The sequence below is a fragment of the Oenanthe melanoleuca genome, chromosome 1 (genome assembly GCF_029582105.1).
Source record: "Oenanthe melanoleuca isolate GR-GAL-2019-014 chromosome 1, OMel1.0, whole genome shotgun sequence".
In the NCBI taxonomy this organism is placed as follows: domain Eukaryota; kingdom Metazoa; phylum Chordata; class Aves; order Passeriformes; family Muscicapidae; genus Oenanthe; species Oenanthe melanoleuca.
This window is the reverse complement of record NC_079333.1, coordinates 79,605,993-79,630,891: the sequence shown is the minus strand read 5'-3', so window position 1 is coordinate 79,630,891 and position 24,899 is coordinate 79,605,993. Positions and strand designations below refer to the sequence as shown.

The 24,899-nt window shown below is 41.2% G+C and overlaps 1 protein-coding gene and 1 long non-coding RNA gene across 3 annotated transcripts in view; one reads left to right on the top strand and one right to left on the bottom strand.

Annotated features, from left to right (window-relative positions):
• Window positions 1-13,322, bottom strand: part of SLC9A7 (solute carrier family 9 member A7) — a 68,077-nt gene extending 54,755 nt beyond the window's left edge. The window contains exon 1 of one of the 2 annotated variants that reach the window (XM_056505804.1): window positions 12,905-13,322. In XM_056505804.1, coding sequence (XP_056361779.1) covers window positions 12,905-13,175 — 271 coding nt within the window. In that variant the 5' untranslated portion in view covers window positions 13,176-13,322. The remainder of the gene's footprint in view (window positions 1-12,904) is intronic. The other variant, XM_056505794.1, reaches the window with a different exon arrangement.
• LOC130260422 (uncharacterized) lies at window positions 12,884-22,600 on the top strand. The gene is made up of 4 exons (XR_008841777.1): window positions 12,884-12,969; window positions 15,336-15,446; window positions 18,580-18,703; window positions 21,265-22,600. It is a non-coding gene; the product is annotated as an uncharacterized LOC130260422 (long non-coding RNA).
• The last annotated feature ends 2,299 nt before the right edge of the window (window positions 22,601-24,899 follow it).

The following is a 24,899-nucleotide window of genomic DNA, read 5'->3' as shown; positions in this document are numbered from 1 at the left end:
TGCAGACAATATTACTGCATATGTAAAATTTATATATTAATTATCCTGCATAATGACAGATCACTACTAAAGTATTTGCTTTGAGGACTGGATTTAGTTTTGATTACTCTCTGAGTAAAAGATGGTATTTTCCAGCAGTCTAAGTGGAAAACTTACCATTAAATTCAACTGAAATTTAACAAGGTGTGCCACAATCCTTCTGCCACAACAGTAACTAAAAATTTGCAATAAATTGAATGGAAATAAAAGACTGAGGATCTTGCAACACGATTAATGCACACAATGCCCAATATTGAGACACTTGTGGCAAACACCAAAACCCCACAAGGCATGAAACCCCAGGAAAACCCCCATTAATTGTTTTACCAATACTCAGACACCCTTGAAAAAAAAAATTAGTCAGCTCTTTTTTTAATTATTGACTAGAAAAGAAGGGCCACAAGAAATCACTCCACTCCTCTGTGGCAGGTTAAGATTGAGCCATGGGGAAGGACACTCCAACACTCCCACACCCTCTACTCACACTTCTCTCCCCTAAGAAATGTGGCAGCCTGTCTGCTTTGCATGCCGTTAAAAAAAGTGTGTGGATGTGTTGCAGGCACAGGTAAGATATGCAAAGTCAGAGAGTGTTTTGCTGTGGCCCTGTGTGATCATTACAAGAATAAAGAGCTTTCACAGCATCAACTGCTTCAGAGTAAAGGTTCCGCTTTTCCTGGAACTGCAAAGACAATGCTGATGGAAATGACTGAGTAAGGACAGAATCACAGCTCATGGTCTGATTCAACAGTGAGTTTCCCAAGAAATCTTGACAAACCTTTCCTGTTGCACTTCAGACCTAGTATTATTTTCCATCTTTAAGAGGCAAAAATTAAAATGAAAAGGTTTTACAATGCTTCAATTCTTGCTATTTCATGGAGCTGTAAATACACACACATTTTTTTCCATCCCATATAAGCAGGCAGTGATAAAAAACTGGGCTCTAGCTTCAGGCTGATGAGAAGCATGAGACCAAGTATTCCCCTACTCCCTCCAAGCTAGAAGGAACACCAAAAAAAAAAAAAAAAAAAAAAAAAAAAAAAAAAAAAAAAAAGCAGTATAAAAGGATGACTAAAAATGCTTTTAAGAGCTGAGCAATTTAGTTCTAGTGGTTCAGAGATGGTGCAACTGACACTGACTTCTGAAAACATTTGTCACTATATACCTCAACAGTCTAACCCCAGTCACAGCCAGGACCCCCCTACTTAGTTAAATTCCTAAGAGAAAGTGTTCTTTTTCAGGATTTCCTATTTATTATCTCAAAGATATGAGGTTACTGGACTGTGACTCACAGACTAAATAGAAAGGTCAAAGAAATAGCAGAGGAATACAGCAAGGAAAACTAGACTAGTACATTATATTTTTCTTCTTTGCAGAAATCTCCTAGTTTTTCAGCCATTGATTTGCCACCTCTAAAAAACTCATATCCTCCCCCAAATATTTCTGTCATTCCACCATCAGCATCTCAGTCCATTTCAATAAGCCTGAGTCCTCTGCCTTCATCTCTCAACAGACACAATTCAGCCAAGCATTCATCCCTGAGATACCTGAGATACTTGCTGCAGGAATCTGTTCTGCAGCTTCTTCTGGCCAGGTTAGGTCACTTCTTCAGTACTGGCTGACCTGCTCACTGAAGCTTGCAGCAAGACTGCTTGATTCAAATCCTAAGTCACAGATAAATTTTCTTGGCCAATATGACCACTGGTCTAACAGAACACGTCCTACATATGTGATATCCCAGTAGTAATTCCTAGTCCAAGGAACTTGGTCAGTTCAAGTTATAGTATGACAATTATCTTTGTTCCAAACATTACAGATATTTTAAAAAATGTGATACTTTTTCAAATTAGTTTTCCTTAACTTTGAAGCTAAGCATTATGGAATGGACCTCTGGCAAACTGCTGCTAACAGGAATAACTAAAACCTTTTTAACACCTCTAGAAAACCTTCCTGGCTGTACTAATCTACTGATTTCAAAACTCAGAAAGCCTCTGTTTGAGCAGGAACTTCCCATAAATCTGTGCTTGTCAACAAGCCGCTGTTTCAAGCCTCTCAACCAGTAAGGCAAATACAATGTAACAGGAAAATCACATACAGTAAGAGCAGTTAAATTTAGGAGTATGCCTAACTATTAACTTAAGGTGTATCAGCTTTCCACCAGTCATATATTTATCTCAGCATATGATTCATGGACTTTTTATATTCTCCACACAACACACACTCAGTTTATGCACCAGGACAACAGAAAGAAGAATCTAAGTTTTATTTGACAAGATTTTCTGGTGTCATTAAAAAATATCATATCCACATGTAAAATGGTATCTTTTCTGTACCAAATCAAATGCAAAGAAATACTGTTTCCAATCAAGTGAAGCATGAGAAATCTGTCTCTGTGCTCAGACAGAGTATTACACAAGAACAGGCTATTCTGGAAGGTGAGCAATTGAGCTCTGAGGTGTGCATGTTATGTGTGGGTGCACACACAAGGGTCAAATGTGATCTGTTCAAGGATCAAAAATGCCATGCATGTGTTGCATCATTGGGATTCAGGCACCTTGACATAATTACAAAAGCTCCAATTATTGTTCTTACGCATTGCCCTTTTCTGCATTTAACTGTTCTGAAGATCTTGGAAGCTCTAACTCACTGAAAGAATGGGGTTTTTTTACAAACTTCCTATAAATTTGTTACTTATTATAAATGTTACAAATAAACTCAAATTTCCTTGCTGAATGTTCAAGGAAAATTCTATAAATAACCCTGGTGGTAAATAGTCCCAATGGTACAAGTTTTCTCCTAGCTGTGAAATCCATGTGCTGCTCATGAATCAAAACTTGAGCCTTTTTTTAAAGTATAAGGGCTAAAAACTAGGTCTTCACACAGTCTATTAGCAAGTTAAAAAAAAAAAATGTTAGTTTGCTCCTTGTTATGATTAAATGGTCCTAGAGATAGTGGCATCTACCTTTCACTTTACTGAGGACAGCTGAAAACACAGACACAAAGCAAGAGAGGGTCAGGGAAAAAAAGCTTCTTACAACAGAGATGGCCAAAGTTTAATCTGAACAAAATTCTCCCGTGCCTTGAGAGCCAGAACATCAAAGGAGTCAATGTTGAAATGAAAGCCTGGACTATAGATGTGTAGAGAGACATAGGAATTCATGCCTTGCTCATATGTTACCTAGAAATAACTTCCACACCTTAAACAGCTTACAAGGTACAGATAGTTTCATTAGTGGTCAGGGGAACCAATCTCAGTAATGAAGACTGTGGTAGCAGGAGGAAGATAAAAATGACAAGTTATTTCAGCCATTCTGATATTGAGCCAATCCTCACATTCCCATGAGGCAGGGAAGTGAGCAAAGGTCTTTAGTTTAGACTGAGGGGAAAAAAATGCAGGTCTGATGTATGGAGAGGAATCCAGGCTGTCAGCTTTAAAATAAGCTATTGGATGCACTGTAGAGAGAAATGAAACAACAAGGAAAGAGTGTTAGGAGATTCCCACTAAAAAGCAAACAGTCAGCATAATACAATTTCCAGGAGAGCTAAAATACATGGCAATAGTAATACCCACAGGAACCATTGGAGAGCAAGGCTTATGTGTCAGTATCATGTGAATGAAGGAAGAAGAGCAAAAGGAGGCTAAAAAAAAAATTACAGACATCATGCTCCAAAAATTGTGGGAGTCTCAACTTTCTCTTATAGCTGTGGTAGCACTTAAGGCAGAAAAGCAACTTGTGACCTGGTAAAGAACATAGCTAAGTTTAAGTAGCACCTAGAAGATTGAGACACTGATGAAGGGCCTTAGCTTTCACAGGCTAAGGACAGGGTGATCATAAATGCAGAGTAGATTGTGCTTGCACCTCCTGCCCCAGCCTTTCAGTCTTTAGAAGAGAGGCTAATATCATATGTACAAACAAAAAATAATTCAAAGTTTCCCCTATCTTGTAATTAGGGTTGAAAAACACTGTCTAACATCATAAGCACCTGATGCAATGATTAAATATTTGTGTTTAAAGTGCAGAGAACAAAGAAAAAAATTTAACTGTCCCATCTTATATACTTTGGAAGAGATCCCAAAACCATTAGGATCAAAAAATGAAAATATTGAAATAAGTAGACTCAAGCATTTGCCAGCAAAAGCAATAAACCCTTTTTATGGCTCCCTGAGGAAATGGGGGACATAAGCAAGTACTAAGTATTACCAAGATATCTATGTTGACATTTCTCTGTTTCATGCAGGCACATGTATAATCAGAGTATTAGATTTTGTTACTGCAGCTCAACAAGCAGATCAACATTAAGAAATCACTCACTAATTCTTCAGTCATGTAATGCTGAGGAAAAGATTATGTGTCTCTGTGTCTCTATGTGTCTGTGTAAAGATAATCAGAAAGATTGTGTGTGTGTGTACACATTGCTTAAACACAAGTGAACATGGCTGAAAGAAGGTTAAAAGTCTCTAGATAAAAAAAAAACCAACTTCATAAGCAAGTTTTTGCCAAGTCAGACATACTGCTGTGCAGAGATCAAAAGGAATAAAGGTTAGCCTGAAACAATGCCCTGACACTCAGTTGCCTATATAAAAGTCTATTCCAGCATTAAGGTTATTTCACACACACTAGCATTTCTTCAAAACACTCAATCTTTGAAGAGTGATTCACTGTAACACATGTCTGGTGGGAATATGTTCCCTCTAAGACACTAGAATTGCAGATAGGTAAGACAAAGCCACACCCTTTATGAAGTGCAGAGTATAAAGATGACTCTCAAAGAAAGTATAAATCTTCAAGATAAGCCAACCAAGAAGTGCTTGCTTGAATTTTGTGAGTTGGGAGAGGATGCTACAGCTAACCCTGCCAGGCATGTCTGTGGAAGGTCACTTACAATCAGCCTCCTCTTCTCTTAATTTATAACATTACATAATAATCAGCTAAAAATATCAAAGATAACCCGGGAGAAACAATCATGTGGAACTTTGCCAACAGAAAGAAGTCTTTACACCAGTTTTCTTCTTCCATATTATTCCTGCATTTTCCAGACAGTGCAAAACTGCAGTGTAGCCAGTGTTGCCAACTCCACCCACTGCTTCAATTCTCCCAGCTAGCCAGGAAGCCCTCTGTGTTTGCCACTTTGAACTCTTCTAGTTCAACTCTTCTAGGAGCCTAACATCTAAAGGATACTTCAAAAGCATCAATTACATAGCAAGGGTAAAAGCTGATTAAAATAGGTTGGTATTCACTCACTAAGAAGGTGTTTTGAGAAGAACAGTCAAGTTTTCTCGTGGATAAGGAAAATCTTATCCATCTTAAAGGCCATTATACAATCAGTAAGTACAATGAAGACCATTGCAAAGGAATGAGAAATAGGAAGGGTTGTGCAGCAGTAAAACAACAGATGAGAAGCATATGGCACTTAAAATGCAAGTCCCTTTTCACTTCTGAAGGACTTGATATCAAGTGCTAAGTGTGGGGGAAACAATTTCTTAGAATTAGTGTGGAAGCATATAGCAGTCACTGTAATGGATTCTGAGTAAAAACCAAAAGCTAATCATATCCGTGTGGGACACTTGCTATTTTTAAACTATCATCAGTTACATCTTTCTGTTAGTATCTCATATTCCAAGCAATGGCAAAGGTTAAGAGCAGTTTTCATATTTAATCCAGTTCTTGAATTAATGGAACAGCCTCTGAGCCTCAGAAGCAGTAGCTACATTCCCAGAGTGTTGGCACCACTCATGGACATGGTGTGTCCTGCTGCAGAGCTGACACAGGGAAAGACTCTCACATGTAGGTGACACCAAGCCATGAAAGCAGCTTTCTCTTCACCTAGCTACTGATGGCAAGAGATGCAGGTGCACACATCACACTTTCATTACAGCCAGAAGATTAAAGATTGTCATCTTATGCACAGACAAGTTAATTGCATTCTAGAATACATTTGTAACTTGTTCCATTGTTTCCATCCCCTTTTTTTTTTTTTTTCTTCTTGAGAATAGTCCCCCAATTCCATTATAAAGGAGCAGGTGAACATGTCAAACTTACTTTAAAAAAATCTCCTCAATTCTAACTCATTTTTTTAAGTCTAAGTGAGAAGTGAAGGCAGCTATGAAAAGGCATGGCATTCTGATTAAGCAGACCACTTTATTTAAACTTTTCCACAAATCCAGCACACACAGACTCACAGCTTTGTTGTTCAAACTCCCCTGTCCAAGGAGCTTACAAGGTAACAGAGGAAGAACCAGTAATATACTCAAATACAAATATTACTCAAAATATGAAACAGGTATTCTGGTGCCTTCAGCTGCCTTTAAAACTGTTTACTAGAGACCTATTTCAACAAGGAAGAGGCATTTTGGAAGAACCTACATACAGATAAAGTCCCTCCAGTGTGGCATTAGGACCAGGACCCCACCGTGGCAGCTGATCTCCCCATTGCTGAGCCATCAGGGTCAGCAGTGAAGCCAAGCCCACAGACACCCTAGGCAGCAGTCCTGTACCCACAAGAGAAATGAAGAGCTTCCACATCACCTTTGAAAAGCAATATAGAATACCAAAGCCATGAAGAAAGCACAAGAAACCACACATCTCCTCTGGCTAAGAGCAGAGTTTAATCTCCTCAACTTTAATTTAGAGAGAGCTTTCAGCTCTCTCTCCCCAGTACAAGAAAAAACAAATAACAGTTTCTTCTTCCATAGCTCTCAAGGCCCTTTAGGTACTTCCAAAGTAAAGTGATTTATCTGATTACAGGACATGGAAAAAAACCCCAAACCAACAGTTTCCCACAATTTTGCTTTTCTCCCTTCACACTCGGTTAATTGCAGGCTGAAGTGCTTCTTAATAGGGGAGAGAAAAGCAGAGCATTTTAGCTAAATTACCTGTCTCTGTTAGAGAAGATCTGAACTGCTGAGAATGACTGTGTAGTCTTTATAACATTAGTAAAAATTCTTCCACAAAAATAGTCTTCTAAAAAAATTGCTTGTATCACATTCTTCCAATGTAGACACCACTTAGTGTAAAGCAGGGTGAGAAAGGCTATATTCAGTATTTAATGGGGATAAAGCTTTAATCCTGAGTCACAAATAAGTACTCTGTGCTGGGAAAAAAAAAAAAGTAAGTCTACAAGCTGGTATTTCTGGCTGTCAGCATGGAAACAACAGACTTGAGTTAAATACTGAGACTGTCTCTTGAACACACAGGGACAGTTCAGCAGCCCAGTGCTGGACTCACAGCATTCAGCACGTAAGCAAGGAGAGAGCATCCATGGTACACAACACCTGTTAAAGGCCTCGATAGGAACTGCAAAATATTTTTATTTCTAGCCCCTAACAAGGCTAGATACATAGTTCAGGACTGCAAACTGTGTCATCTAAGTTTTTTGTTTTTTTTTTTCTCTTTAATAATGGTGGAGCCTGAGGTTCCTGCTTCAGCTATCTAGTTTCTAAAATCCGTTGAGGGTGAAGCTCCCTCCTAACGGAGATAATGGTTGTTCAGATGGCAGCAAATGGGGGTGGAAATTGCTCCCTACCAGAAGCAAGGAAAAGGTTTCACCCAGCTCTCTAAGATGTTCTGAACTACTCTGCAAAGCTGATTGGTAAGGGGAGCCCAACTTTCAGAAGGAAGGAGTGGGGGAAAGGGCTCTAAGCAAACACAAAGCAAGGTTTGGGGGACTGAGGATAGAAAGACCAGAGCTAGCTGGACCATGACAATTTTCTGTCACAGGAAACTGAGCCTTCCAAGAGCTTCTAGAGCTCTCTACATGCACTGCAGGAAACCATCCTGGCTTGGAGATACTCCTAAATTGTGCCAAGGCTGCCTGTACAGGTGACCCAGAAGCAATTCCTGCTGTGTGGATAATTGCTTTGGGTGAAGGTAATTTCAGTGTTCAGGTGTTCTAATCTTTCTATAGCACAGGAATTGAGAAAGGTTTATTAAAGATACACTAGAAAGGAATACACAGCTGTAGCCACTTCTGTTCAGCACAACATTCTAAAATTAAATTTCCAGAAGAATGGTAACTGAATTGTTCATTCTATTCGAATAGCCAATTACAGTTCATTACAGAAAATTTACAATGCAGTATTGTGAAATCCAGAGATAAGATTACACACCAGCTGCCACACTGCCACACAGATTTTTATTAACACAGCCAAGGTAACTTTCCCTATCACCTTTCTGTAACCATCTTTAAAACAAAGGCCTACTTTACCCTTAGGGAACCAGAACTTCTGTGATCTTGTTTAAGTTAAATTGTTTCCTTAATAACCCTTCCTCTACATTTTCAAGTGGCCAGTAGGTCCCTTTCTCTGTTTTTAACCTTCTTTACACTTCCCTCCATGTATACCTCACACTTTTCTCCTCTGCATGTATCTCATTGCCTCTTCTCAGTTCTCATACACTTCTCTTTTCTCTATTCCCATCTAGCAGACTCTCCTGCTGTCTGTCTCCTCATCAGTGTCTGAGACATGTGTAAAATCAGAGTTCTCCTAGAAAGATATTGATCTATCCTGGAAGGGCTCTGCTTATTGATGCAGAGATGGTAAGAAAGGAGAGAAATTCTTCATTCTTCCTAGTCAAGGGCACTTTATTCTTTTCCAAACAAAAAGGTGATAACCCAGGCCTCTCGCCCATCTACCTCTTGCCAAACACATAGACCCCTAAAGACTAAAGAAGCAATGAGATGAGGACACCATCAGCACCTGAGAAGTAATTTTGAACATCCTGTTGGACTTGATAACTTTTATATACTCCATCTCCTTTTCTGTTTTCTCATCTGCACCAAAAGCAGAAGTTACCAGAGTTGCTGTAGATGCTCTGCATCAACAGAGCACTTTAGTCCTTGTGTTCTTCCAGGAAGAATCATTGGCAGACCTGTTTAGAGACGTATTTCTGTTGCAAAGTAGCAAGAAAAAACTGGAAGTGGTTCCAAAATTAATTTTCTGAAGTGGACAAAGGAAAACCTCAAGCTCCTACAGGGCCCAGACGTGCAACATTAACCTGTCATGGAACCAGCTCACTCTGACAGGCTTGTGCACCAGACATCAGGCTACCTCTCCCCAGCTCAGCACACTCCAGCCAACACAGCCAGAGCACTCACTCAGGAGCAGAAGGCAGCCAGGCATGTGGGATCTGCAGTATTACAGATCTGGCATCTGTTTGTGATAACTTTTTAATTCAGATGAGATTTACAGTAGATGCAGAGGAACACCTTCCCCTGTATGCATGGTTCCTACAATTGGATGGTGCTGCAGAGCAGCACAAACTTTAACATCCAAATGTGCCACCAAAGGCTTTCTCACGAGAAATCCACGTTACCATTTCTCTTTTCTTTGGTTTATGCCATGATCAGAAATGGTGTTGATTTGGCAAAACTTCTCATGAAGATGAAGTTAACAAACATAAAAATGAACTAATTTATCTTAAACACATACACTACCCTTATAGAAACAAATGAATAAACCCCCAAACCCACAGGAGCAGCAACAAAACTCTAAACCAAGAAACAAAGAAAGCCAAAATCACTGCCCTGAGGACTACAGATTAATTGTACCCCAAAGTTATTTCAGAAACACCAGCAATTATAAACTATCCAACTACCCTTGCCTGAAGAGCAGATCTGAAATACATGCGGGTTAATAAAAGTTATATAGCATTTCTTCTAAATTTCTCTCACAATAATTTACAATTTTTCCACCCAGTCACAGGCCATAAAGCAAGCTTACAGAAAAGATTTGTATTACAATTAAAACATACTGAGCAGCCAAAAAATTGAGCAAGACTCACTTTAAAAGCCTGCAACAAAGTGATTTAAAATAATGTTCAGGAAGAACAAGTAGGCTGCCAGAGAAAGGATAATATTCTCAAAACTGGGTGCTCAGTTATGATCCTAAATCTAGTATTAGGAGGCTTGTGTCGAAGTGGCTTATTAAAAACCAAGACTGACATTATTTTGCTGGCAGTGGAGATGAGTTAGGTCATCTCTAGCATGTGTAGATAGATGCTAGAATTCTAAGGGAGGGCATTGCAGCCAGATAAGCTAAAAATAGTCCTTGTCTGTATCTACTCCGTGGATACAGAAACTTAGTCTGATACAGAGTATTACAGAAAAATGTTTTATCCTGAAGTTTTACAGCTTCTCTCTGGTTCGGGTTCCACAAAAGGTAACAGAAGTATTAGATTCCTCCTCATATACTGTTTTTCTTTCACAGTACCCAAGTCCAGTTTGCTTTTACTTTTATCTGCAGCACTAGCACATGTGCTAGTGCTGCAGATACTCCAGAACAAGATATTCCAGAACAACCCCAGAGACAAGAAGGCACCTGATAGGACTGACACCTATGCTGATTCATGGGTGGCTAGCTGCCTGAATTACCACTTATGAAAGGGGATAAAGTAATTGCCTAGTGCCAGTGACACCACTGGATTTGCTGCGAAACATTTGCTTTTCCAGGTGGCTGCCTCCTAAAGAACAGAGTACTGGGGGGCTACCATCACTTCCCACCCTCATTCTCATCCATTTAGCACTAATAGATACTTGTGCTTTTAGGAGTACAAAATCTTTCTCTGACATTCTTTGCCTTACAATTTTGTGTTTTAGGTAGAGTGGTCAAACATGTGCACTTTAAACACATATATAGCTTTTAAAAAATTGCATTTCTCAGATAGCAAGTTATCAGCAAAACAGAAACCCATCTATCAGTTTAACCGCTGTCTTTTAAACAGCAAGGAAGGAAGAGGAGGTTTAAGCCCCGTTATCAGAAGTATAACAGAAAGTTATTACAGCACTTGCTGTGTTGTTCTTTTTGCTCTATAGAAAGTCTGTGAAATGTTGAAGTGAAGCCAGGTCTCAGCAGAGCTTTACCAGCATGAAGGTTAACCATGTTAGGTAGGAACTGAAGTCACTAAAAAGTTTCCTAGGATGTTTGCCATGAAAAGGCAGGAGTCAATTTGTTTGGAAGGGAGAACAGTATGTATTTCAATATAATAAGGGGACTCATTTAGAAGGCAAGTACATTGAGGAACAATCTATGAAAGCAAAATTATTTAAGTCAGGGCACACCTAGAAAAGGTAATAGTTTGAGCCAATTACTCTTTTTTTGAATGCTGCCAGTGGGGCTGAAAGAGATATAGCATAGTTCCTTTCACAAGACATAATTTCAGCATTTGCACATCAAACTGAGAACCTAACACCCCTTTCTCAGATCAGAAACTGAGTGTTAGAGCAAACTAATTTGAGCTTAATGAGAGGCAGAATCTCTCCAGCTGAACAATTTCTCATTTCCCACGCAGCTCATCAGAACATATACCCAAATGCCCTTGATGCCCTGACACTTGTACTGCATGCATTAGCACACCCACATACACAAGATTTTCAGCATAAACTAAGCCACTGAAATGATCATAAAACATCATAAATGAACTTTCCAAAGGTGACAACACTAGGGTAATATCTAAACATCTTCAATATCACCTTACCCGGTCTCTTTTCCAATCAATACAGACAGTTAATCTACTGTCTCCTGGGCACACTTCAGCTGCTAAGCATTACCATGCCAGTGCATAACTTACTTACATGCCCAGTTGTTAATTTCTTGGTTTTCAGCAATGAGCATATGTGAAGTACACAGCAATGCAGCAAAGAGATCAGTGACTAAGAGCAAATTGGGATGGTTTAAGAGAAGCATCAGCAGAGGAAAATTCCACTGCTTTGCAAGCAATCATATAGCTTTCAAGAGCAGTAGTATTTATCGAGGAGGAAACGCTTCACTTTCCCCCTCCCCTCGAGCGCTGAATTTCTCATATGTGGTTACCCTCAACGCGCTTATCCCGACCAACATCGGGCAGGTGTTTCACACGGTTCAGCAGGAACAGATTCCGCTGCCGAAGGAGAAGTGCCCCCGGCGTTGATGGCAGTAGCCAATCACCAGCAGACAAATAATTTTTCAAATGGATGGCTGCTCTTCACCGCAACCCACTGTGCTCTGCGTAGCAAGCTGCGCACCCAGCAGAGCCGTGGAGTTCCCCGCGGAGCGAGGGCTCAGCGCTCCCAGCTCGGGCTCACCTGCCGCCCTCTGCGCCAGGCACTGGCAGCACCAGGGAGAGCAGACCAGGACCATTAACATCATCCAGCAGCGCCCAGCTCCTCTGGCCCATCGCCCCACTAAAGCAGAGGAGACACACAGCTGAGGGATTTACTTTCCCTTTACTCACATCGACCGAGAAGAGGGGCCTGGAGTGGGCGAACTCCACTCAGTAGAACCCTCGTTCCACCGGAGGGCTCGGGATGAGCCGCGGACAGGGTCAGGGTGTCTGGTCAGTGTCGCTGCGGTCAGCCAGGATCCGCAAACGCGGGCGGGAGCAAACCCGGAGGCTGAACACGCTCCTTTTCGCGTGGTGCGGCCACGGCACGGCGAGGGCAGCGCGATGGCGCTTCCCAAAGTCATCTCTGCCATGACCTGCACGGCCGGCACTCCGTGCTGCTGGAAGCACGGCCGGCGAGCTGCCTTTGTGCGGCGGGGAGGGTCCCTGAGCGCTGTCCCCGGCAGCACGGCCGGGGAGGTGGGGCGCACCTTCCCGCAGAACGCCGCTCCGCCGCCGCACGGGAGGCTGCGGACCGCATGTCCCCCTCAGCGTCCTCCTGTCCCCAGCCCCAGGAAAGGCGCCTGCGAAGGGAGGGGATCCAGGAGCACCGGCGGAGCCTGCCGGGCTCTGCGGCTCGGCCTAGCCGGGCAGTGCCGCCCGCCAGCCGCGGCGGCTCGGGGCTGCTCCGGCGGCGCGGAGGGGCGAGGCCGGTACCGGGCCCGCCGCCGCCCCTCCCGCACCTGCCGGGCTGACACCGGGGCTGAGGCGCGGGCGGCTCCGGCGGCACTCACCGTAGATCATGGCCAGGCCGGTCTCGTGGAGGAAGCGGACGCGCCGGTGCTTGAAGAGCCAGATGGTGAGGATGGTGAGGGTGAGGAGCAGGATGAAGGTGAGCAGGCTCACGCTGTCCTGCCGGTGGCTCTCCTCCGCCTCCTTCTCGGTGGCGAGCTCCTCCATGGCGCTGCTGCTGCCGCCGCTCCGCTCCGCCGCTCGCAGCCCGCCGGCTGCCAGCAGCAGCAGCAGCGGGAGCAGCAGGAGCCGGCGGAGCAGGAGCTCGGCCATGGCTGCGGGATGCCGCGGAGTCCCGACCCACTCCCGCGGCGGCCCACGGGCACTGCCCACCGCCCCCCGGCCGGCGGGGAGAGGGAGGGAGCGGGGGAGGGAAAGAAGGACGGGGGAGGGAGCGGCCCCGGCGCGCAGAGCCCGCCCACTGCCGCCTGCCCCGGCCCCTTAAAGGCGCAGCGGGCGCTGCTCCGCTGGGAGGACGCGGTGCCGCTGCTCCCCCGTGCCCGCCGGGCGCAGGTGTAGGGGCGGGTGAGATGTCCCGATCTCCCCCGCCCGGCGGGGCTGGTTCTGCTCCGGCAGCTCCAGGCGCGGGCAGAGCTGCGGTGCCGGTGCCGCTCTCCCTCCCGCGGCGCAGAGCGAACCTGCGAGCGGCTCTGACACCGGCCCGGTGCTGGAAATCACCACCCAGAGCCCGCCCTGCCCACGGCCGGGCTCGAACTGGGTCAGGAGCGGACGGCCCCCCTAAGAACTGACAGCGAATAAGCGCTGTCCTTTCTATTTTGTTTATTTATTTTATTTTTTATTTTATTTTTTATTTTTAAAATAAGACGTAGGGAAACATACTAAATGCAAATTGCTAACTTGGAGTTTTTCATCCAGGTATACATCCTACTGGATATTTGCTTCTAGGAAGCAAGACAATTGTAGGAAATGAATAGAGAGCTAGTCAGCAATTTTCATTTGATTTTTTTTTTTTTTCTGAAAAGAAAAAGAGCATATGTTTACTGTTTGAAAATCATCTCGAGTTAGGAGTAGGAAAGAAAAGTCAGTTTTTGCAAGCAACCCAAAATTAGCACTTCCTCCTTTAGCTTTTTTCCCTTTTTCTTAAATGAATCACAACCCCTTTAAAAGATGAAATATTGAGCAGTGGGATTGTTTGGACTTAAAGAAGTACAAACAGCTGTAAAACTGGGTTTGTGTTTTCTTTTGGGGTTTTGTTTGTCGGTTGGTTTTGATTTTCTGTTTTGTCAGATTGGGCAGGAGAGTGCTTTGCCTTTGGCTAAGAGAGGAATACTCCAGTATTCCATCCAGCTTCCAGTGGTGCTGTAGGCAGTGCTGACATTTCTGCTCCTGGGGCCTTTCTCCTAGAGTTATTTTTGATCACAACATCTAACACGTATTTTTAGCCATTATTTTTGCACAAAAATAAAGCACAATATCTTTGGCAACATCTTTAATTAGGTACACACCAGGTCTTATCTCCTTTATTGTTGTGGTCTTTCTTAACATTGTTGCCATGTTTCTGAGGGTATTTATTTGAATGCTCTAGTTAGAAGAAACTTTTTTCTCCTGCTGATGAATCTGTAATTGTCTTTGTGTCATATGCTATGTTTTAGAAATTCATTTTTATAAATATTTCAAGATGACAGCTATATAATTCTACACTTCTATTTATATGTAGTCCTTTTAAAAGCAGTATTTATGCCAACTCTCCTTAACAACCTTAAAAACCCAGCGTAATTAGGTGCAATTATATTTAAATATTTGGTTGTGCAGGGCTGAAAGCTTACTTTGATAGAGCCATCATTTGTAAACCTCTTAGAGATGAAAAGAAGTAATTTGCCTTGAAGACCTAGCTCTTAAGCCTATGTGAACCATTAAAAATTACTGCCTCAAGACTGACTTATGTTAAATTTCACATTCAAAATTAACATTTCTGGTATAATGAGATCATTATATCACTAAATCCTTTACTGTGTATCTTTAGGATATACAATCTACATACAATGTAACATATATCTTTAGGATATAACCTACAGGCCTCATAGCAGATTAGAGTTATGCACTATAGTGCTAAGTATGTGTAATGCTAATAAAGTTGAAAAATAAAAACTGGATAGCAATAACATGCTCTCCTCTGTGGGTTTGGTTTTTATGTACTGCATAGTGGTGGGCAAAGTCTGTCACTACTTGATGGCTCTTTTTAAGGAGACAATTTCCATGTATATTGTAATTTTATCCACCTCTCAGATGAGCTGCAGAGGTTAAGTTACTTCCCACCAGGCCTTCAACCAGTAACCTGTGTTTTATTCTTGTACAGTTCACTACACATTATGCCTCTTGCTCTCCATGCAACAACGAGAAATATCCAGGCAAATTTTTTAATACTTAAGGATAATAGACAAATTTTCCTTTTTTTCTTTTTTTTTTCTCCAGCTGAACTCTGTTGTTTATGGAGGAAAGCATTCATCCATGGTTTGAAGTGTCAGTGCTACCGTCAGCTCAAGCCTTGAACTCCCACATTTGCATTTCCCAGGCCTTGTACAGGTATCACTTTGTCCTAGGAATCTTTCCCCAATTATTTTTATCAAATTAAAAATACAATTTTCACTACTGTTGTGTGTGAAAGTGAGTACAGCTTACTCTTCCTCTGGACTGTGTGGGTGTAACTAAATCCTGTATGTAAAATGGTGATGGGAGTATGATTCTTTCTATCTGTGTAGAGCATCAAAGTTTAATCATGATGTAATTGACTTCTCTTCAGCTCAGTGTTCCATCTAATAAGTTGTTGCCAGGGAACTTGGTATGCAGAGTGTATTTGGTTCATACAGGCCAAAACTTGCTGTCTCTTTACACTCATGGATTGGTATCATTGCATAAATACTTAAAATGATTCAAACAACATCATCTAGAGTGTATGCTACCAACTAAGGAAAAAAGGTATCAAGCTGAGCTTTTTTATACATCTCTGTAAACTAGGCTGCTTACAATCCTTGTAAGAGAGCCATATTTTCACAGCTCTGTTTCTTGCAGTGGTGTAACTCCAAGAACTCCATGCTATTTTCAGACCATTAGGAACATCAGTAATCTCACCTCATGGAGCACCTCCAACACTGTAATAGCCCTGCAGTTGCAGTTTTTGTTCCAGACTTTTTTTGGCAGGCCTCCACCTTCCTTCCCAAGCTGTTCTGCACTAAAACTTCAGCACTCTACAGGTGGGACCTCTGCCTGACAGCCACCACATATGTTGCAGAAGCCAGTCTGCCTGCTTAGCAGAACTGTCATTTGATCCTATTCCTGCTTTCTTTCCATTTGTTAATTTTGATCCAGACCCAGACAGAGGTCTTTGATCTGCTTGCTGTTTGAGAGGCCCTTCTGGAGGCAGAAACAATGAGGTGTGCTTTGGGACATGGAAGGTCAAGTTGATAACAACAGAGGTATAAAAAGCTTCAAACTGAGCTATTAGATGGCAGTGAAATAGGTCAGAGGATAAAATATAGCCATTCAACAAAGTTCAGCCATACTTGGAGGGTTGCAGGAGGATTTTTGTATTAAATGCTAATAAATATTTACATTTGCACATAGTTGGTAATTGACTCCCAGGGCTGAGTCACATGAGTCTGGCCAAAACACCACAGAGACTGATATGGTTCAGCCTGCCCTTTGCCTACCAGTCTTGTCTAATTAAAATATTCATTCTGCCAGAAGAACCATCAAAGAGTCTGTTCAGCATTTTTATAGCTTTGTTTGTCAAGAAAATAATTGTTATCACATGAACTGATACACACTTTGGGTTTATTCTTATTCCCAGAGTTGAATAATGCCAGGTCCTATTTTCAATCTCTCTCTCCAACTGTTGCTGGTAACATCATCCACTCCTTGTCAATCACACTGGAGAACTGGTGTTCTGTTGAGACCTCTTCTGTATTATGCAAGTCTCTTGAGACTGGCCCTTTGTGCTGCTGAAAGCAGTTTTGAGATTTTCACTGATCTAACATGTTGTAGGACTGATTCTGGTAGAGAAAGGTCTTGTTGTTGCTTGGGCTTATAAAAAAATGGAAAATCAAACAAATCCTTATCTTCACACATGGCAAGTTTATGCAACTGCCTTTGCACTCTCACATTTTTTAGCACATTAATCCAGAATGCAGTAGCAAGTTGATTAGCTGTCAGGTCAGCCTTGTAGAGCAGCTGCCATGTCAGCCACACTCCTTTCTCCCCTTTTTTCTCTTTTCTTCCCTTTTAAGCCAAACTCTACCATCACTGTGCTTTAAAATGACAACCCATTTTGAACCTATGGCTAACATCTGGCACCAGTGGCATCATCTTGTGGGCAACTCTCCTGTGTCCATGTAAGATATCCATATACCACAGGATCCCATAAAATACACCCTATTGACATGTGAGGTTAAAGAAAACTAAGTGTTCTGAAGAACATATCATGTTTTTACTGAAAATAATTTCATTTCAAATCTCCAGCTTGTTGGAAGTGCTAACAATTGTGACACATTTCTCTACTTGTACCAGTTCTGTAGAGGTGTCATATAGCTGAGAAAATGTCAGAACTGCCATTTTTCATCAATGCAAGTGCAGAAATCATAATTAGCCTTTCCAGTAGACAAAAGTCTAGCTAGAGTAAAAGCTGTTTTATGCTATTTGCAAGGTGTGATAGTCACTCACTGTGCAGCCACATCTCACAGCTTTTGAGTCATGGTAAACTTTCAAAGTGTCTGAGAGTGATATGACTAAAAATTTTATCTATGTAAGAGTGCTCTGTCATCTCCCTTGTACCCAAACAGATTTGTTTCCCATTCTAGCTGTATGTGACATCAGCAAGAATCATTCTACTAGTGGCAAAGCAAGTTGTCTCAGAAGAAGGCAGTTCATTACCCTTTGCAGGTGTACATCATGGTTATGACTTTCAAAGTTGTAATCACTCAAAGAAGAAGTTAAGCAATCATTCTTCTTATCACTCATCGCCTCTCACCATATTCCCCATAAATATTAAAACAAGCGAATATTACAGCTCAGCAAGTGCCACAACTCAACCTGTGCCAGAAGAGCATGAAAAAACATTCCAGAAAAGAGTAAGTGAGCCTCAGCTGAGGATAGTGAATTATGATTTGACCTTGTGCACAAAGGAACATTTATTTATGTGAAGATTTGAAACTGCAAGAAGGCACATAGATGCTCTATTAGTGACAGCTGTCAGTTGACCACTACCAGAAATGGTGTCTGTGAAATGTTTCACTGAATGCAGCTCTGAAGCGTAAAGGAGGAAAGATTGTGAAAAATGTGGATGCAGTGTTGTGGCATTCCAATTTGTTGTAAAATATTTCTATTTCATATTTACACTACCATATCAAACCTTATGACAAAAAAAACCCAAAACCCTCTGTTCTCTTCTTGATGAACAGAAAGTCAAAATTATGCTTTGTTGAATCTTGACTATGCACAATATGTATGCCTGTAGGCATAGCACAGGCTAGAAAATGAATCTTAGTCAGTAAAGTTATGCTAAGTCTATTGGCTTCATCTCAATTAGGCAGCCCAGAGGCATGGTGAGACATTGGACAGAAAAAGGTTAGATCTGTCTTGAGAAGTTATGTCTGAAGGTTCTTATCTTTGCTCTTGCTCTGGATAGAAGTGATTAAACATAAACTTCTAGTTTCTCTTACAGGAAAACAAGTTTTCTTAGAAATATGAGATCCTAAAACACCCATGGATAAATGACTACCATCATGCTGGACAGCAACTGCTCTGGAGTTTTGAAAGAAGCCTAGAGATTTGAGGTATAACTAGAGGTATACAATTTGGCTGGCATAGGCTCTACTTCTGCTGAAAAAGCTGAATTATTAACAGTATACTAATACAGTCATATAATATATATGTAATATATATGACTGTACAAGACATATATATATATATAATTCATATAATTGAAGCAATTTTCTGCACAAATAGAAATAACTTACTAAGGGAGAGACAGAATGTCAGCTAACTGGCCAGAAAGCATAGGATGGCTAAGGTTGGAAGGGATCCTTGTAGTCCATCTTGCCCAACCCCCCTGCTTAAGTTGAGACACTTAGAGCTGGTTGGCCAGGACCAGTCCATGCAGCCTTTAAACAATTCCAAGGATGGAGACTCCACAACTTCTCTGGGCAACCTGTGCCAGTGCTCAGTCACCTTCAGAGTAAAAACTGTGTTCTGATGGTCAGAGGGAACCTTCTGTGTTTCAGTTCGTGTCCATTTCCTCTGGTCCTGCTACTGAGCACACCCTGGCTCCATCTTTTTTAGGACTTCCCTTCAGACACTTAATAGACCTTAATGAAATTATCAATAGATGATAAAATGAGATTAGATTATCACTTATGAGGTTGTGAATATAATATCTAATTTAGCAACAATATTTATTTCTAGAGCTTTCCATATTGGCGAAAGCCTGAGAGTGGTGTTTCAAAACCAAATTTAATTGCAAATTTTTGTAACTGTGGAAACTAAAAAACCAATTGACTAATACCTGCTCATTTTGAGTTCCACTCCAAAAAGAGAGGCAGAAGTGGCTGCCTAGCTGAAAGATGAGGATTAGACGTAAGACCAGGTGTTGCCAGTACTAGGGTCTGGTTTTCTTTTCCAAGAATAAGCAAATTTATGTTGGTGCAGGCAGTGCTGTTTGGCAAGTTTAGCTTCTGGTGGACCCTGGTTAGTACCAGTGGAAAGCTCTAAAGGGAAACATGCTGGCTGCAACAGTTGGACCCTCTCACCACAGATCTGCATCTATTGGAAAAATTATCAAAATACGTTTGGGCCAAATTGTGTCAGAATGAGAGGACTGACAGGTCTCTAAAACGTGCTTATTGGACATGGAGCTTTCACATGGATGATGCAGATAGGGGTGTTTTTTATTTGCTTGATTGTCAGGCTGCTGGCCAAAGGCAAAAAGGAGAAAGATACAAAAGACTGAAATCAAAAGACAGAGAATAGTTGTCAGCTGCTTCTAGGTGCAATCAATATAATTGCAGGCTGTAACCCCAAGATAGGAAACATTCAGGACAGATGTGTGTTAGTAGAATCAGCATCACAATAGTCAGGTCAGATATAATTGGTATTGTAGGAGCAGAGGCCACCTACAGTGTTCTTAGCAAGGATTTGATGTTATGCTGCACTGTATACATTCCTTATTTAGTAAATAGAGTACTTCTTTCTATAAAGAAGGTTTTTCACGCTAATATTATTTGCATATCCCCAGTTCCTCATGCTTCTCCTGTTGTGTGCTAGTGGAGATAAATTCCAGGTTTGGGCAGTAAAATAGATGGGGTGATCTATTGTGGTGTAGCACTTGCATACAAAGCTGGGACATCTAGAGGCCAGAGCAGCTTCTGCAGATACCATCAGTACAAATACATCTACTAGATGTGGGTATTACAGCATTTTTCAAAAGCAGCTTAGATAATAAGTACATTGCATGACCTCTAGTGGTATTAAGCCCAAGGCACTGTCAAAGTCACTCCTAGCAGTTTCATGCTGCTGGGGAAAAGCCAAGGTCACAGAGGAACTATCACACATGTGATAGTTCTGTGCTGCTGTACCCCAGCTTACTGCCAGATTTATGGCAGCCTCAATGTTGTCCCATTGCCTGGGTAAGACTGAGAAAAGTTTTAATTCAGCAAAAATTCCAAACACTCAGCAGAGTGAATGTCTTGCAGCAATGTTTTCATTGTCAACTAATAACACATTGTCATTAATCTTTCTTAGTGTCATGGTTTAACCCCAGCCAGCAGCTCAGCCTGACCCAGCCACTTGCTCACTTCTTCCACAGTGGGATGGAGAAAAGAATCAGAAGGGTAAAAGTGAAAAAGCTCTTGGGTTGAGACAAAGACAGTTTAATAGGGAAAGCAAAGGCCATGCAAAACAAAACAAGGAGTTAATTCACTGCTTCCCATGGAGACACAGGTGTTCAGTCATCTCCAGGGAAGTTGGGCTCCATCACACATAGAAGTGACTCGGGAAGACAAATGTTGCCACTTTGAATTTTTTACTTACCCCTGTTTTTTTAAGTTCCTCCCAGCTGTGTGTGCTGAGAATGTAACCATATGGTGTGGAGAATCCCTGTGGCCAGCTGGGGTCAGCTGTCCCAGCTGTGACCCCTCATAACTCCTTGTCCACCCCCAGCCTCCTCCCTGGTGGGATGAGGAGCAGAAAAGGCCCTGACTGTGCAAGCCCTGCTGAGAAATAAGGAAAATATCCCTGTGCTATCAACACTGTTTCCAGCACAAATGCAAAACACAGCCCCACATGAGCTGCTATGAAGAAAATTAACTTTATCCTGGCCAAAACCAACCTACTTGCTATTATCTTCACACAGAGAAATCAGGAACATGGAAACACCAGTGCAAGAAGGAATGACAATGAGAACCAGGAGGTAAAATTGTCAGTGCTTTCTCTGCAGTGACTCAGGAAGTCAAAGAGGAGTAAGAATTTCTGTTAACATCAGCAGAAGAACAGTGTTCTGATTCCCTGTCTTTGTGGGTTCTATTTGGTTGAAGAGGTGCAGCTGTCATTGCTGACATCTCAGAGGGCTAGGAGTCCCCACAGCTTGAAAAAGAAGCTAGAAGTGATCTGCTGCCTCGGGTATCAACTTCAGCAGCAGGGAAAGGCAGGATCAGGTCTGCCAGAAGGGAGCTACTGACATGCAGATGAGGAGGAACTGGCAACAAATGTGGCAACAGAAGACACCGAACACTTCTTCTACATTCATGGCACCAGGATATTTTCTAATTACATTCCTGTTGCTTTCTACTATTTACTCTTTAGTCCTCTGGTGTGTAAATAGAGAGGGGGACTTCAAAGCAGATTATGTTTAGAAGAAATAATTTTAAACAGGCAATGCAAAAAATTGACCTCAAGCCAGTTTAATCCAGAAAATTGATGTTGTGCTTACCATAACTCATTTAAATTCTAACATTTTTTGTAAGCCTGAATAAGATTATAAATGGATATTTTTTCAGAGTATGATCTATGGTTATTTACTCACTGTATTTATCTTAATAGATATGTCACTTTCATAAATAACAAGAAAATATGATTTAACCAGTTGTTTAAAGGAGAGTTGTTACAGCAGGCACCTCTTTAATGTGTGTGTGAATTGATTTGACATTTTATTGTGGGTGTGAATTTGAATTAGCTGCTTTCCAGATGTAAGCCATTTCTGGCATGGACTGTGGTTTCATTTATGTATACCACCTATAACTTAGAGAGAACTCCTGGAAATTATCAATGACAAACAACTGAACATAAAAGTTTATTTATCTAAAACAGCCTTGCCTTAAGTTTCGGTGTCTATGTCTGTGTTCAACACTCTTTGTTTGCTTCACTAAGAAAAATTGGAAATTGAGATAGGTCTGGTTAGCTGCCACCCAAAAATGCTTATCTGAGATGAATTGCCACCCCACATTTTTTAACATGGCCTCCAAAAAGATTGCAAACTCAGAGCCCCATATAATAGTAGAGCTATCATATGGCTGAGGAAGTCTACCCAGGACTCTAGTTTGTTCAGCAACAAGGGATTTCAGCAAGTACTGTGAACTGAAAAATTTTTTTTAAAAGACACTTTTTGGTCACTTTCCTGTACTGAAGATGTTCAGCCATTAAAAGAAGTACAGTAGAGAAGTTTTTTCCTTATATTATTAAAACCAGAGACAAGTATCAGATTGTTTTTCTGGTCAATAGGTCTGAAACAGAGTAAAGTGTGAGTCCCAAACTCAGCTATCACTTTTGGATTTTGGTTCCTTTTTTTTTTTTTTTTTTTTTTTTTTTTTTTTTTTTTTTTAATTTTGTTTTGTCCTTATGCCTCTCTGAATGAAAATTTTTGGAGAGGTTACTACAGTTTGAATAACTCCTAAGCTCCTGAAAAGAGAAGGATTGAAAATCATCAAAACAGCAGAAGGTTGAATGAAAAAATATTTAATTTGCCTAAAATCAAGGATATTCCCCATTTTCATGTTGCTCAGTGGCCAGCTCTGCATCAGTTTCTCTTGGCTTGGCTGTGCTTCCCCTCTTTTGACTTTTAACTCAACTAATTTGCCTAACTACATGCAGGTCATGTGTAGTGTACTTAACCCTGTTTATGATCACAGGATTCCTTTGGGATTTCACCCTACTATACTAGAATTCATATTTCTCTCTAGTGAATGAGTCTATTTTGCAAGAGAACATATCTTTCATTCTACTCCAGTTCCTCTGTGTCTGAGCATATTATTTACTTATTTCTATACTGAACATTTTTGCTTCTTCAGTGCAAAATACATTATTTGAAAACCAGTCTTAGTCTGAGTCTTTCTAATAGCCAAGCAAGCTCTAGAGTTTAATCTCTTCCCAATAATAATTATTTCAGTATTTTCTTTCCATCTGTTGTCTCTGCAGTATCCCTTGCTATTTTGTATTATTAACAGTTTAACTAATTTATTCCTCAGAGTCTTACAGTGACATAGCACTATTTCCAAAAACATTATCTACAATGTTTACTGCACATTCTGCTGAAGGACAGAAAGGGAAGAAAAGGCAAAACAAATAGAATTCTGTGTTTGTTTACTTAAACAGCAAGATTTTTTCATAGTTAACACTGAATATTTAAATGTGCAGTTTAGATTTGATTCACTGGCTCTTTACTATAGGCAAAGTACTGCCTTACTGCAGCCCTTCAGTATATTTTGGCAGGATTACAAGGTTCAGATCAGTGATGTCATCTACATGAGGATCCCACTTTTCTCACTTTTTGCCAGTCTCACTGGGATCATCAGGCAGCCACTGCTCACACCCACAAGAACAATATGCATGGCAGGTTGGAGCCATGGATAAAGACATGCCACAAAACTGATGTTAAGAGCTTCACAATGGAAGAGCATCAATAAACTGTGCAACAATGTAAAATGAAACTTCAGATAGACAAAGTATGATTAATTGTGCAATAGCAAATTAACACATTGCCACTTCCAATCACCCATTTGTCATGGTCTGCTGCACCAGAATTAGGAGGACAGTCTCTACTCCAGGTGTCAGCAACCTTTCTTCTGTGCCACAGGAGCAGCTGAAACCAATAGTGAAAGGATTGGTATTATATCAGACACTAAGCAAGAAAACCATCCCCAAAGAAATAGAATGTACAGTCAAAAAGACTCTAAAACGCCAAGTGATAAGAGCAAGCCACCTTTACCCAGTGTTTTCTTGACTTTTTTGCATTAGGACTGTGACAGAGGGAAACTTTTGATGACCCTACCTTTGCAACAATTCTCCACTGAGCGCCCCAATGTCAGATGCTAGAGCCCTGGAAAAAGGATAAAGAGATGTAACTGGAGACAGATGCTGGCAGATGATTTTGTCAATTTTAACTCAGGTACATGGGGAATCAGAGCAGGTCTCACTTTTACCACAAAAAAAAAAAAAAAAAAAAAAAAAAAAGGACTTTGAGCTTGGGAAAAATTTAAGAGCTGCTGGGCTATGATGTCAAACTCTCTGCACTCCCTCAAATCCCACTGAAATCTGTAGGTTTTAGCACATGCATGGATACCTTGCTGAATCAGCACTGCAGCTTGATATCTGAATTATTGCCCTAATAAACATGAACTAAAGAGATATACTTCATAAACTTTAATGTAACTACATTGCATTTGCATTTAACATTAAACTGAAGAGTCTATCTGCTTCAGGTAGAGGCTCAGATGGAACACAGGTTGCTTTCTGGCAGCCTGAATGTTGGGCAATACCCTCATTATGGCAGTTCTCTTCATCTCACAAAACTGGATCTCTCTCATTTTGGTTCTGAACATCAGTGACAGGAAAAGATCTGTAGACAAGATGTAATTTCTTACAGGGAAGGTAATTTTTGTTGGAAGTTAGTGGAAGGTAATTTTTGAACAAACAACTTAGCAACTCAGCAACTAGCAACTAATGAATTATTCAATTCAGCTGCTTGTGCTTTTCCTGGTCCTATTAGGTAAGTTC